The sequence below is a fragment of the Rhinatrema bivittatum genome, chromosome 1 (genome assembly GCF_901001135.1).
Source record: "Rhinatrema bivittatum chromosome 1, aRhiBiv1.1, whole genome shotgun sequence".
Taxonomy (NCBI): domain Eukaryota; kingdom Metazoa; phylum Chordata; class Amphibia; order Gymnophiona; family Rhinatrematidae; genus Rhinatrema; species Rhinatrema bivittatum.
In genome coordinates, this window is record NC_042615.1 from 468631008 (window position 1) to 468645313 (window position 14306).

At 47.2% G+C, this 14306-nt stretch overlaps 1 protein-coding gene across 2 annotated transcripts in view; it reads left to right on the forward strand.

Annotated features, from left to right (window-relative positions):
• Nucleotides 1-14306, forward strand: part of PLAA (phospholipase A2 activating protein) — a 207651-nt gene that overhangs the window by 106917 nt on the left and 86428 nt on the right. For both annotated transcript variants that reach the window (XM_029606392.1, XM_029606383.1), the window contains exon 8: nucleotides 254-411. In XM_029606392.1, the coding sequence (XP_029462252.1) occupies nucleotides 254-411 (158 nt within the window). The remainder of the gene's footprint in view (nucleotides 1-253; nucleotides 412-14306) is intronic.

The following is a 14306-nucleotide window of genomic DNA, read 5'->3' on the forward strand; positions in this document are numbered from 1 at the left end:
GGAAGGATTTTCTTTTCATGTGCAGGGTTTGTCTCTTATAACTTCTCTCAACTTTTTTAAAAATCTGCTTTGTGCATTGAGAGCTTCTGTTTTCCTTCTCTAAAGGAGCTTCTGTTTTCCTTCTCTAAAGGAGCTTCTGTTTTCCTTCTCTAAAGGAGCTTCTGTTTCCTTCTTCTAAAGATCTTGAAGAGTAGGAGCTTGATCATTTTATGTTTGTAGCTTCCTGTTGCTACCATTTATTTTTTGTTCTCAGGTACGAGGGAAGGACAGACACGACTAGTAAAGATTGAAGGGAAAATTGAAGCCTATCAATGGAGCTCCAGTGAAAAGAAGTGGATGAAGATCGGGGATGTGGTGGGTTCATCTGGGGCCACACAGCAAACATCTGGAAGAGTTTTGTTTGAAGGAAAAGTATGTAATCTTTCCCAAGATACAAAAATATCAGGTCATATTGTACATCTAGAGAAGGAATATCTTTCTTTAAAAAGAGATCGAAAACCGTGCCAAAAATAAAATTAATTTAATATAGAGCAAAAATGTGGTTTGATAGAGATGATATGAGCTTTTAAAGATGCAAGCATCCAGGGCTTTCCTTATGCATTGGTTTGACAGTGACCGACTAAGGAAGGGGCTAACATTTGTCCTGGACACTTGCCTCTCTCTTTGTTTGCCTTGTGTACATATCATCTCTGTCCACAATTTTTTTTGCTTTCTTTTGATGAAGTTAAAGATATAATTTAATAGGTATTCTTTTTAGTGATGCAGCAGGTTCTTGATGTTGAGGTGCTGATGCTATTGTGAGAGGAGCAGTCAGGTGGAAATGTAAAATGAGCAGCTTTAAATCTTGGTGGTAGTCCTTTAGTGAACCCTTTCCATCTCAATGAAAGGGGTCCTGTGTGTGTGTTTTTCCAGCTTCCTCTGATCAAAGGCTGGTGTCACTCTATCATGGCACAGAGCAGTCTTCTGCTAGTCCCTATGGAAACACCTTGCTGAGCCACTTACCTTGTCGTTGACCTTATCTAACCAGCTCCCAGTGTCATTAGGAACTGGGAAAAATAACTATGTAAAGACATTCACCAGGATGGTTTCCTTTCTTATTAAACTGGGAGGTTTTTGGTTTGTTTTTTTTAACTAAAACGACATACTTTAATACTGCTGTCAAGTATGAGCTTCACAGTAATCCATTATACTGACATATATATCTCTCTCTCAATGTACATATATAAAACACTTCTCTCATCAACAGGTACCTCATTTTGGGTTTTGAATGTTCAAAGTATGAAGAAGGAAGGCTGAGTTTTTGTCTAGAATTTCTAATATGAAACCAGTAATAAAATCACAATAACTGAAAATGTGAATTCATGACATGAGCATTTTATTTGAAGTACTTCTTTGCCTAGAATGTCGAATATGAAACTAGTGTTCACACTACAATAACAACAAAGATGTGAATTCATGACAGAAATATGTTATTTGCAAATTTTGTATGTGTCCAAAAATCTTGTTCTCTTCCTCCTGATGAAGCCAGCTTTCGGCAAAACAAAGGCCTTTGTCAAGGAATGAGCAGGGTTGATCTTTATGAAACACATTGAGGAATAAGCAGGTTTGACCTCTATGCAAGACTTACTATAAGTAATGAGCAGGACTGATCTTTATGAAAAAAAAAACTGAGGATTCAATAGGATTTAACTCTATGAAAGACCTAATAAGTAGGATTTATTCCCATAAAAACAACTTTAATAATTTTTATGTGGACATTATTGTAGATATTTTGATTAATAACAACCAGAACAGTATTATAAGTCATTCTTACAATTGTCATGGATTCTATAAATGTAAGATTCTATTAACACTGTCCAAGGAGTGGGAAATCGTAATGTGTTTGACGAGAGAAGTTTTTAGACAAGTTACACCTTTTTGAATTTTATCAGTGTTAGAATAAAAATGTCTTTTTGATATTATAAGCTTTGCTAGTACACTACTAGGTATGTGATTATTTTGTAGCATGAGTGTTTTGAAATCTTTAACATAGTAACAAATGAACACTTGAGTCTTTTGTTTGATATGCCATTTTTTTCTAAGTATATATATCCACATTTCATATTGGTTCAGTAAGATGAGGTTTAGTTTGTTTATATTTTTAAAATAGTGTTTCAAAATACCTACCGATCTTATAATTGCAGTCTAGGGGACCAGGGGTTACAGCAGTGACCAGTGCAGGGCTGGGAAGTGGAGATGATGGCAGTAATTAATAGTAATTGATTGGGTGCGGAGTGGTAGGGTAGGAGGATGCAGTGGCAGATATGGGTCAGGTAGGGAAGTGGCAACAGTGGCAGCAGCAGTATGAGATTGAGTTGGGAGGACACCGTGGTTGCAGTGGCCCAGTTGGAGTTCTTGAGAGAAGGTGGTGGCAGATGCAGTGGGCTGGTTGGGGTTGGATAAAGGAGATTGTGATTGCAAGTGAGATGCAGTTAATGGCTAAAGCAACCTGATTAGGACCAGCTAGGGGGAACAGTGTTTGCAGCTGCAGTAACCTGATCGCCATCCAAAGTGGAAGCAAAGAGGCAGTGACAGAGAGGGAGGAGGAGGCCTGGGGAAATTAAACAGGAGTGGTCTGCACAGAGCTGGGTGAGAGGGCAGCAGTGGCCAGTGAGTACAAGGGAGAAGAGAAAAAGGGCATGAAAGTTTGGAGGGGGAGAAAGAAAATAAAAAGGGGAGGGCAAAGGAGGACATAGCATAAGAAGGCGAGAGGAGATTAAAAAAAAAGTACCATGTTCATATTTTCCTAGCATGTTTTCTGAAGCAGGGGTTGTCATATTTGAGTCCATTTTATATTTGATCTAATTGTTTGTGCGCATGCATGTAAAAACATAAGATAAGCCATACTGGGTCAGACCAAGGGTCTATCAAATCCAGTATCCTGCCTCCAACAGTGGCCAATCCAAGTCACAAGTACCTGGCAAGTACCCAGATATTAAATAAATCCCATGCTACTAATGCCAGCAACAAACAGTGGCTGTTCCCTATTGATTAACAACAACAGTTTGTGGGCTTATCCAGGAACTTATCCAAATCTTTTTTTAAACTCATTTACATTAGCTGCCTTAACCACATCCTCTGGCATCGAATTCCAGAGCTTAATTGTGCGTTGAATGAAAATGATTTTTCTCCAATTTGTTTTAAATGTGCTACTTGCTAACTTCATGGAATGCCCCCTAGTTCTTGTATTATCCGAAAGAGTAAATAACCGTTTCATATTTACCTGTTTTGAGTCCTTTCATACGGGCCAATACAGTAAGTGCGCTATTTTTACCCCTTATACGGTAAGGGGTAATAGTGCGTCGAAAACGCGCGGCCAACCCCCCCCCCCCCCCCCCCCCCCGAAACTAAAAGTGCCCGCAACATGAAAATGCATGTTGATGGGCCTATTAGTCATTCCCGCGCGATACAGAAAGCAAAATTTGCAGAGAAGCCGCACATTTTAATTTCAGCCAGCACCGGGAAAGTGTACAGAAAAGCAGAAAAAACTGCTTTTCTGTACACCCTCCGACTTAATATCATAGCGATATTAAGTCGGAGGCCCCAAAAATCAAAAATTAAAAAAAAAAAATTAAAAATCTGCCCGCGGGTTGGAAGATGGACACTCAATTTTGCTAGCGAACGTTTTCTGAACCTGTGGCTGTCAGTGGGTTCAAGAACAGACGCCGGTAAAATTGTGCGTCGGCTGTCAAACCCGCTGACAGCCGCTGCGCATCCCTAGCGCCTCCTTTTACCGCGGGCCCTCATTTGCATGTGGGCCGATATTGAATCGCGCGCCCAGGACACTAGCCTGTGCGCCCGTCAGGAGAGCGGGCACTCGCCAGCTCTCCCGCGCTTTTTTCAGTATCGGCCCGATAATTTGTAGACCTCCATCATATCTCCCCCCTCAACCATCTCTTCTCCAAGCTGAACAGCCCTAATCCCTTTAGCATATCATAGGGGAGTCTTTCCATGCCCTTTATCATTTTGGTCACCCTTCTCTGTACTTTCTCCAGTGCAACTCTATCTTTTTTTAGGTGCGGTGACCAGAATTGCACACAGAATACAAGGTGCGGTCTAACCATTGAGTGATACAGAGGCATTATGACATTCTCCGTTTTATTTGCCATTCCCTCCCTAATAATTCCTCATATTCTGTTTGCTTTTTTACCGCCACAGCAAATTGAGCCAATAATTTCAATCAATCAAAATTAACACCCAGAATTTTTTCCTGAATGGTAACTTCTAAAATGGAATCTAACATCAGTTAGCTGCAGCATTAGTTATTTTTCCCTATATGCATCACCTTGCACTTGTCCATGTTAAATGTCCTCTGCCATTTGGATACCAATTTTCCAGTCTTGGAAAGTCCTCCTGCAATTTATCACAATCCGCTTCTGATTTAACTACTCTGAATAATTTTGTGTCATCTGCAAATTTGATCAACTCACTTGCATTACCTCTTTCCAGCTTATTTATAAATATGTTAAAAAGCACTGGTCCAAGAATAGATCCCTGAAGCACTCTTTCCACTGTGAAAACAGACCATTTAATCCTACTTTCTGTTTCAAGTCTTTTAACTGTTACGCTCTGCGATTGCAGATGGCTGCGACCTCTCTTGCTCACCTCCTTTTTCTCTGCTTTGGCTCCGTTGGGCGAACTCGCAGCCTCTGCCAGTCACCGCCGACCTTCCTGCCTCCGTTCCCGGGCCCACCTGAGCAGCATGGACGCCGCCGACCGCCATCTTATTCTGTGGGTTCCTTAGGTGTGCGCGGGCTTGCTTTAACCACATCATGGCAGGAACCTCCGGGGCGTCACCCTCAGATGATGTCACTCATCTTGGATACTTAAGCTTGCCAGCCCAGACAGCCGACGACTTGGCAACGAGTTCATCTTGCTGAATCCACCTTCTCTCACTTCAGTGCTTGTTCCGGTTCCTGCTTCCATGCTGTGAGTCTATCGGGTACCCGCTCCTCGGGGGCCCTTCCTTGTCTCTCAGCTATGCTCTCCTCGGAGGGCTTCTCACCCAGACTCCTGCCTGCCTCGCTTCCCGAGCTTTCAACAGAAGTACTACTTGTCTTCAGTCACTGTGAGTGACCACGCTGTGGACCACTGCTGTGATATCTACGTTGGAATCCTCTCCAGTGTACCCTGCTCTGCAGACCACTGCCGTGATATCATTTGAGGAACCCTCTCCGGGTCTACCCTGCTCTGCAGACCTGAGCTGTGATATCGCTAAAGGAATCCTCTCCGGTGTACCTTGCTCCGCGGACCATTGGCGTGATATCGCTAGAGGAGCCCTCTCCAGGTCTACCCCGCTCTGTGGACCTACGCTGTGATATCGCTAGAGGAACCCTAGCCAGTGTACCCTGCTCTGCGGACCACTACCGTGACCTCCCACCGAGGAACCCTTTCGTGTACCATCTCTACAGACCCTGTGTAACTTCAGTGACTGTACTTTCGCTTTGCATCCCCCACTCCTCGTGTAGTGCCGCACCTATTGCCTGACTCCAGGTCTCCGAGCTGAGTCTGACGTCAGCAAATGCGCTGTCGCTCCATGGCCTGCCTTCTGGGGTCACCCTCTCCTTCTCCTTCTCCTTCTCTACCTCTGCTGTATACCAGCCCGCAGCCGAGACTTTACCTTCCAACAGTGAGGCTCAGGGGCTCCTCCCCTGGGCAGTACCTTCTCTCACCTCGGTCTAAGGGCCCTTATATCCACAAATCCTAACATTAAATAGTTTGCAATCCACATCAGGACATCACCTCTAATCTAAACTAATCTAAAACTAACTCTGAACACAAAAAAAACTGAAGTAATCTGGTTAATGAGAAGCCCCTCCATAGTAAATCCTCAGTCTGTAAACTTTGGTAATTTTAATATCACGCCATTGGATCAAGTCCGGGACATAGAAATCCAGATAAACGAAAATGTTACAATGAATAGACACATAAATAAAATAATCACAGCAGGATATGCAAAACTGTGTATCCTACATAGATTGAAACTATTACTAACTACCGAAGATTTCCGGACAGTCTACAATCTCTAAATTTTCTCACAGGACAAACAGGATGGTAGTCCTCACATGTGGGTGACATCACAGGATGGAGCCCAATCACGGAACACTTTTGTCAAAGTTTCTAGAACTTTGACTGGCACCTACTGGGCATGCCCAGCAATGCACTAACCCTGCATCCAGCAGGGGTCCCCCTTCAGTATCTTTTTTTCCGCGCAGCAGTAGCCACGCGGGTTAAGGAGCTCTCTTGAGATTCCTGACAGGAATTTTCCTCACGGAACTTCTTTAAAACTTTTCAAAAAATTCTACCCCATAGGGATCCCCCTATCGATATCCGTACTCTGCGGTCGAAAGGTAAGGCTTTATCCTCATTTGTGGTCGATTCCCATCGAGTTTTCTCTTCAGGGCCTACCGGCCATCAACCGCACTGTGGCTAAATTTTTGTCAAAGCCATGGCGTCGGGTTTTCGTCAGTGCTCCGATTGTCCTCGGACAATGTCCATCACAGACCTGCATAAAGTTTGCGTATTGTGCTTGGGGTTCAACCATGATACCCTAACTTGCACCAAATGTGCCCAAAGGACGCCAAAGGGCCGTAAAGCCCAATTAGAGAAGATGGAGTTTCTTTTTCATTCAAAACTCCCGACTCTATGGACTGTTTCGACTTCATCTGAGCCGGTGCCATCGACCTCTCGCCAGCAGCGAGACACCGGTGCTGCTCGACCGGCATCGACTACTCCAAAGGTGTCGACTTCTTCCTCATAGCCTCAGGAGAAGGACCGAGGAGAACATCGTGAAAAGCGTCGACACTTGCATCGGAAGGCTCAGTCCGCTGATCCAGGCAAGCCCTCGGCATCGACGTCGACAGAGCCGACAAATCCTGTCCAGAGAAGGCCCCATCCTCCTCTGTGACCGGGTCACCGATGCGTTCCCCACCTTCATCGGTGCTGGGAGCCGCGATTCCACTTTTACCGGTGGACCCTCCGGCTACGCCAGTGCTGCCTCCTACTCCGATGCCGGGGTTCCACACCCCAGGCTTCCACGAGGAATTGGCACTCGCACCGCTACTGGGTAGACTGGATACGTTGCTCGTTGCCCTTCCACCACTGGAACCGAGGACACCGGTATGTCTTCTTCCTTCGATGCCGATACCTGTGTCATCAGAAGACGAAGAAACACCGATACCCATACCGCCGTCTGGAATTCTGCCACCGACTCATCCATCGATGTCGCCGGTTCCATCGATGCCGTCTGTGCCACCTCCGATGCCTAGGCCTGGCCCTTCGGGATTAACGCCATTTCTCCCCTCTGAAGATCCTTGTGATCCTTGGACTGATGGTACTTCCCAGGATACAGATGATCTGCCTTCAGAACCCTCTCCTCCTGCAGAGAGAAAGCATTCTCCTCCAGAGGATCTGTCCTTTATTAACTTCATTAAATAAATGTCTGAAACAATTCCATTTCAGCTTCAGACAGAAGAAGATTCAAGGCACAAGATGCTGGAAGTACTCCAGTTTCTTGATGCTCCTAAGGAAATCATGTCAATTTCTATTCATGAAATCCTAATTGATCTGCTAAAGAGAAATTGGGAGCATCCACGTTCAGTACTACCTGTCAACCGTAAGACAGATACCATCTATCTTGTGCAGTCAGCTCCTGGGTTTCAAAGATCACAACTGGATCATCACTCTGTGGTTGTGGAATCAGCCCAGAAAAAGGCACGACGTTCCAAACCTCATTCCTCCATACCTTCAGGAAAGGAACAGAAATCCCTAGATGCTTTTGGCAGACAGGTCTTTCATGGCTCAATGCTTATATCTCGCATTGCTTCCTACCAGTTGTACATGACCCAGTATAACAAAAACCTTTTTAAGAAGATACAGGATTTCTCTGAATCTTTACCTGACCAATTCCAGGATGACCTTAATGCTCTAGATCAGAAAAGCCTGGATGCTGGTAAGCATGAGGTCCGCGCTGCATACAATATATTTACACTGCCTCTAGGGTGTCCGCAGCGGGAATTAGTGCAATAAGGTGGGCCTGGTTGAAATCCTCCAACCTCAGACCAGAGGTACAGGACAGGTTAGCTGACCTACCCTGCGCTGGAGATAATCTCTTTGGAGACAAAATCCAGGAGACTGTGGCACAGCTAAAGGACCACCATGAAACGCTGCGTCCACCTCCAAGAGGACATTCAGGCAAGACTCTAAGCGGCCGGCCTATAAACCAAGAAGGTATTATCTTCCGGCTTCCTGAGTTCACCCTTCTAAGCCTTATCAAAAAGGTCAGTCCAGGCGGTCCCGACCTCAGAAGACACAACCTGCTCCTCAGCCGGGACCAGCATCAGGGTTTTGACTCCTCCCTGGAGAGCATATGCCAACCTCCTCTTCCATCTGTACTTGTTGGCGGTCGATTGTGCCACTTCACCAACTTTTGGCACACAATCACCACCAATCAGTGGGTACTTGAGGTAATCACTCTGGGTTACCACCTCAACTTCCTGACTGTACCGGCAGACTCCCCACCTCGGCTGATGTGGGATCGTCTGGCCACTCTCTCCTTCTGGAACAGAAGGTTTCAACCCTCCTCCAGTCCCGGGCAATAGAACCAGTGCCCCTCTCCCAAAGGGGCAGGGGTTCTATTCCCGGTATTTCCTCATCCCAAAAAAGTCAGGTGGCATTCGTCCAATTCTGGTCCTTCGCGCCCTAAACAAGTATTTGGAAAGAGAAAAGTTCAAGATGGTAACCTTGGGTTCTCTACTTCCTCTTCTACAAAAAGGAGATTGGCTGTGCTCTCTAGATCTCGAGGACGCATACACACACATCTCAATTATTCCTTCTCATCGCAAATTCCTGCAATTCCTGGTCGGCCCTCGTCACTTCCAGTACCGTGTACTACCATTCGGCCTAGCGTCTGCTCCACGAGTATTCAGCAAGTGTCTCGTGGTAGTCGCAGCCTTCCTCAGGAGTCAGGGTGTCCATGTCTACCCTTATCTCAATGATTGGTTGATAAGGGCTCCGACTCAGCAAGCCGCTTTGGCATCCTTGTGTCTCACTCTCCATATCCTGATCTCCCTAGGGTTTCTAATCAGCTATCCAAAATCCAAGATAGTTCCATCCCAAACCCTATCTTTTATAGGGTTCAACCTAAACACTATACAGGTGAAAGCCTTCCTCCCTCAGGATCGGGCTTTCACCCTGGCCTCTCTTGCGCATCATTTACAGACTCAAGTATCCTCAACTGCTAGTCACTTCCTCATATTGCTGGATCACATGGCGTCCGTGGTGCATGTCACTCTGATGGCCCGCCTAGCCATGAGAGTCATGCAGTGGACCCTAAAATCTCAGTAGGTTCAAGCTTGTCAGCCAATGTCCAGCATTGTTCACGTTACCACACAGCTCCAACTGCCGCTGGCCTGGTGGATACAACACTCCAATCTACTTCAAGGCCTTCCATTTCAGGCAATAGAACCTCAAATTACCTTGACAACAGACGCCTCCAACCTAGGGTGGGGTGCTCATGTCGGCGACCTACAGACTCAGGGAACCTGGTCTCCAGAGGAAGCCAAACATCAGATAAATTTCCTAGAGCTTCGGGCAATCAGATATGCCGTCAAGGTTTTTCAGGATTGCCTTTCAAACAAGGCCATCCTGATTCAAACCGAAAATCAGGTGGTGATGTGGTACATCAACAAGCAAGGGGGAACAGGCTCCTACCTCCTGTGTCAGGAAGCTGCCCAGATATGGGCGTGGGCTCTTTCCCACTCAATGTACCTCACAGCCACCTACTTGCCGGGCGAAGACAATATGTTGGTGGACAAGTTGAGCCGCACATTTCTTCCGCATGAGTGGTCTCTCAACCCCACGGAAGCGGACACAATATTCCAACGTTGGGGTTACCCTTACATAGACCTCTTCGCGTCAGTCCACAACTGCAAAGTAGAAAACTTCTCTCTAACTCGCAGCCACCACTCGCAACCAAGGGACGCTTTTGCCCTCTCGTGGGTCAGCAATCTCCTCTATGCATACCCTCCACTTCCACTCATGTCAAAGACTCTCGTGAAGTTACGGAGGGACAAGGGCATAATGATTCTGATAGCCCCTCACTGGCCACGCCAGGTGTGGTTCCCAATCCTCCAGGACCTATCAGTATGCCGACACATTCCTCTGGGGAAGGATCTGCTTCTGATAACTCAGAACAACGGATACCTGCGCCACCCCAACCTCTAGGCCCTATCTCTGACTGCCTGGATGTTGAAAGGTTAATACTCCAACCTCTTAACCATTTAGAGTCGATGTCCCGAGTCCTGGTAGCTTCACAAAAGCCTTCCACGAGAAGATCTTATCGTTCTAAATGGAAGAGTTTTACGGTCTGGTGCACTTCATGTCCTTAGACCCCTTCACTTGTTCCACGGCGAAGTTTCTGGACTATCTCTGGCACCTGTTGGAGGCCCTCCGGGGGGGGGGTCGCCATCTTGTCCACGTGGTCGTCTGCGCCATTTCCCCTCCTTGATTGCTGTATTGTCTGCGCAACTGAGCCATACGCACAGCGGCGAGCCAGGCGCACAAACAAGTTGTGTGCACAGCGGCGTGCACATCTGCCATGTGCACAGCGGCGCGCGCATTGGTGCCGGGCTCACAGCAGCATGCACAAAGGTGACGGGCACACAGATAGGCCTGGGCACACCGCTGTGCGTGCATCCCCGCTAAGCGCACAAATAGCGGCCTGCACGCACATCTTCCGCTTCCTGCAAGCACAACATCAGTGCACCTACGCGCACAGACAAGTTTTGAGCCACTCCACGCACACAAATCATGGCACCGCCGGCCAAGAAAGTCAAGGGACAAGCCCTCTGCCCAGTCTGCCACCTGAGAGCTACGCAACCCAAAATGGCCTCTGCCCTATCCCTGCAGTGCGAAGACTCCGGGGGAACTGAAGCAAGTCCCCCTCAGCCAGTAGAGGAATCCGGCTCCACCAAAGATAGTACTCCGGACCTCTGTATCTCCGACTCGGCCCCTCCTCAGATGGGCACCTCTGGGAACTCCACTGGATTCAATATGGACCCAGGGACTTTTTCCTGGGTGGAATTCTTCAAAAGACTGCAAACCTTTGTCCAGGTGCAATCGGTACCGCCTGCAACACAGCCACAGTCTCCACCAGAAGAGCAAGACCTTCCAAGCCCCTCTCAGCCTCCCCCTAGGGGTCAGAGACACCTCGGGGGAAGAGCCTGACTCCCTGGAGGAAGGAGAAATCCCTCCAGGGATGGAACCATACCAAACCATGATGCGGTTCTTCTCCAAAGACAAGTTACCAGATCTCGTGTCTCTGAGCCTGAAGATGCTGGCCATTCCTGGCACAAGTACCACAGCAGAGCCAAAGACGAACCCAGTTTTGGTCGGTCTCCGTCAGGCCTCATGTTATTGCCCAATGCTGCAGGCTATACAACAACTGATTGACCTGGAATGGAATGCTCTGGAGACCAGCTTCAAAGGAGGACAGACCCTAGAAGCCCTATGCTCCCTGGAACCCATGGCCAAAGAACTAGGGTTCTCGAAAGTGGACACCATGGTCTGCGCTATCTCAAAGCGCACTACCATCCCAGTCGAAGGAGGAGCTACACTCAAGAATGCTCAGGACAGACATCAGGAATCCATCCTTAAACAGTCATTTGATGTCGCAGCAATGACCCTGCAGATCGCTTCCTGCTGCACCATGGTGACACGTACCTGATTGCTCCCCTCCAGGGACGCAACCACTTCCGCCGAAACATTAGAACCGGCAATATCTTTCCTCACGGATGCGACCTCTGACCTGGTGCGCACCTCAGCCAGGGCGTCTCATCCATAGTGGCAGCCAGAAGGTAACTATGGCTCCGAACCAGAAGTGGAGCACCAGACCTGCAAGGTCGTCGCGGGATCCAGGGGCGGATTGGCCTATCGGGGGATCGAGCTTCCCCCGGTGGGCCAGTCTAGCTGATCACATGACCTCCTCTGCTCCTGCTCACATTGAGGGTGCCGCGTGACTATTTCACAGTGACAAGCCCTGCAGCACGAGGCGTCGCTGCCAGAGACCAGGCCGGAGGGGCCGAAGAAAAGAAGACTTGCGCTGCTAGCCGCTGCCAGAGACGAGCTGTTCAGCTGGGGGCCTTTGTGTGTATATGTATTTGAGATCGGAAAGGTGCTTCTGTGTGTGTGTGTATGTGAGAAAGGAATGGAGCTTCTGTGTGTGTGTGTGAGAAAGGAATGGAGCTTCTGTGTGTGTGTGTGTGTGTGTGTGTGTGTGAGAGAGAAAGGAATGGAGCTTGTGTGTGTGTGTATATGTGAGAAAGGAATGGAGCTTCTGTGTGTGTGTGTGTGTGTGTGTGTGTATGTGAGAAAGGAATGGAGCTTCTCTGTGTGTGTTTGTGTATGTGGTGTGTATGTGAGAAAGGAATGTAAAGACAAAGACAAGATGGAAGCGGTACAGAGAAGGGCGACCAGGAAGGTGGAGGATCTTCATCGCATGACGTACGAGGAGAGATTGAAGAATCTAAATATGTACACCCTGGAGGAAAGGAGGAGCAGAGGTGATATGATACAGACTTTCAGATACTTGAAAGGTTTTAATGATCCAAAGGCAACGACAAACCTTTACCATAAGAAAAAAATCAGCAGAACCAGGGGTCACGATTTGAAGCTCCAGGGAGGAAGATTCAGAACCAATGTCAGGAAGTATTTCTTCACGGAGAGGGTGGTGGATGCCTGGAATGCCCTTCCGGAGGAAGTGGTGAAGACCAGAACTGTGAAGGACTTCAAAGGGGCGTGGGATAAACACTGTGGATCCATAAAGTCAAGAGGCCGCCAATGAAGAGTAGGTGACTCGCCAGAATGATGGCTACTGCCTGGAGACAATACCCTTATTCAATAAACATACACATGGTTACTGTGACTCCAACATCACTCTAAGCTTCAACAGCAAGAGGAAATGTGGAAAAAAGGATTTGCACTCACAAAGACGGGAGTAGCTGGCTTGTTACGGCGGTTACTACCCCAAACCAAATAACCAAATTACTACCTCCACCTTCCTCTATTCCTGATGCCTTTCAACTAGCTTGATCACTCCATTCTTATACTTCACTTTCAATGCATATCCAGCATAGTTCTCTGCTTCAACAGCAGGGGAGAAGAAAAACTGTTACTTCACACATCCAGCAGAGCTCTCTGCTTAAACGGCAGGGGAGAAGAAAAAAGGGTTCGCACTCACAAAGCGGGGAGTAGCTGGCTTGTTACGGCGGTTACTACCCCAAACCAAATGTACCTGATACTTCACTCTCGACGCATATCCAGCATGGCTCTCTGCTTCAACGGCATGGGAGAAAGACTGATACATCACGAATTTCCAGCATAGCTCTCTGCTTCAACGGCAGGGGAAAAGAAAAACTGATACTTCACGCATATCCAGCATAACTTCAACGGCAGGGGAGAAGAAAAAAGGATTCACACTCACAAAGCGGGGAGTAGCTGGCTTGTTACGGCGGTTACTACCCAAAACCAAATGTGCCTGATACTTCACTTTCGATGCATATCCAGCATAGCTCTCTGCTTCAACGGCAGGGCTGAAGAAAAAAACTGATACCTCACGCATATCCAGCATAGCTCCCTGCTTCAACGGCAGGGGAGAAGAAAAAAACTGATACCTCACGCATATCCAGCATAGCTCCCTGCTTCAACGGCAGGGGAGAAGATAAACAACCAATAAGGGCTGTATAACATAATCTGGGTAAAAACAAATAAGCATGGGTGTAGCTTGCTTATTGCGGCGGTTACTACCCCTACTACCTCTAACTAATCAAGCTAGATATTTCACTTGGATGCAGCTCCATCACCGCTCTCTACATTAATGGTGGGGGTGGAAGGGAAATAGAACCAAGAGCTAAGAGAAACAGATAAGTATGAGAGAAAAAATGAGGGAAGCTTGCTGGGCAGACTGGATGGGCCATTTGGTCGTCTTCTGCCGTCATTTCTATGTTTCTATGTTTCTATGAATGGAACTTCTCTGTGTGTGTGTGTATGTGGTGTGTATGTGAGAAAGGAATGGAGCTTCTCTGTGTGTGTTTGTGTGTATATATGTGGTGTGTATGTGAGAAAGGAATGGTGCTTCTGTGTGTTTGTGTATGTGGTGTGTATGTGAGAAAGAAATGGTGCTTATGTGTGTATGTGGTGTGTATGTGAGAAAGGAATGGTGCTTATGTGTGTATGTGGTGTGTATGTGAGAAAGGAATGGTGCTTCTGTG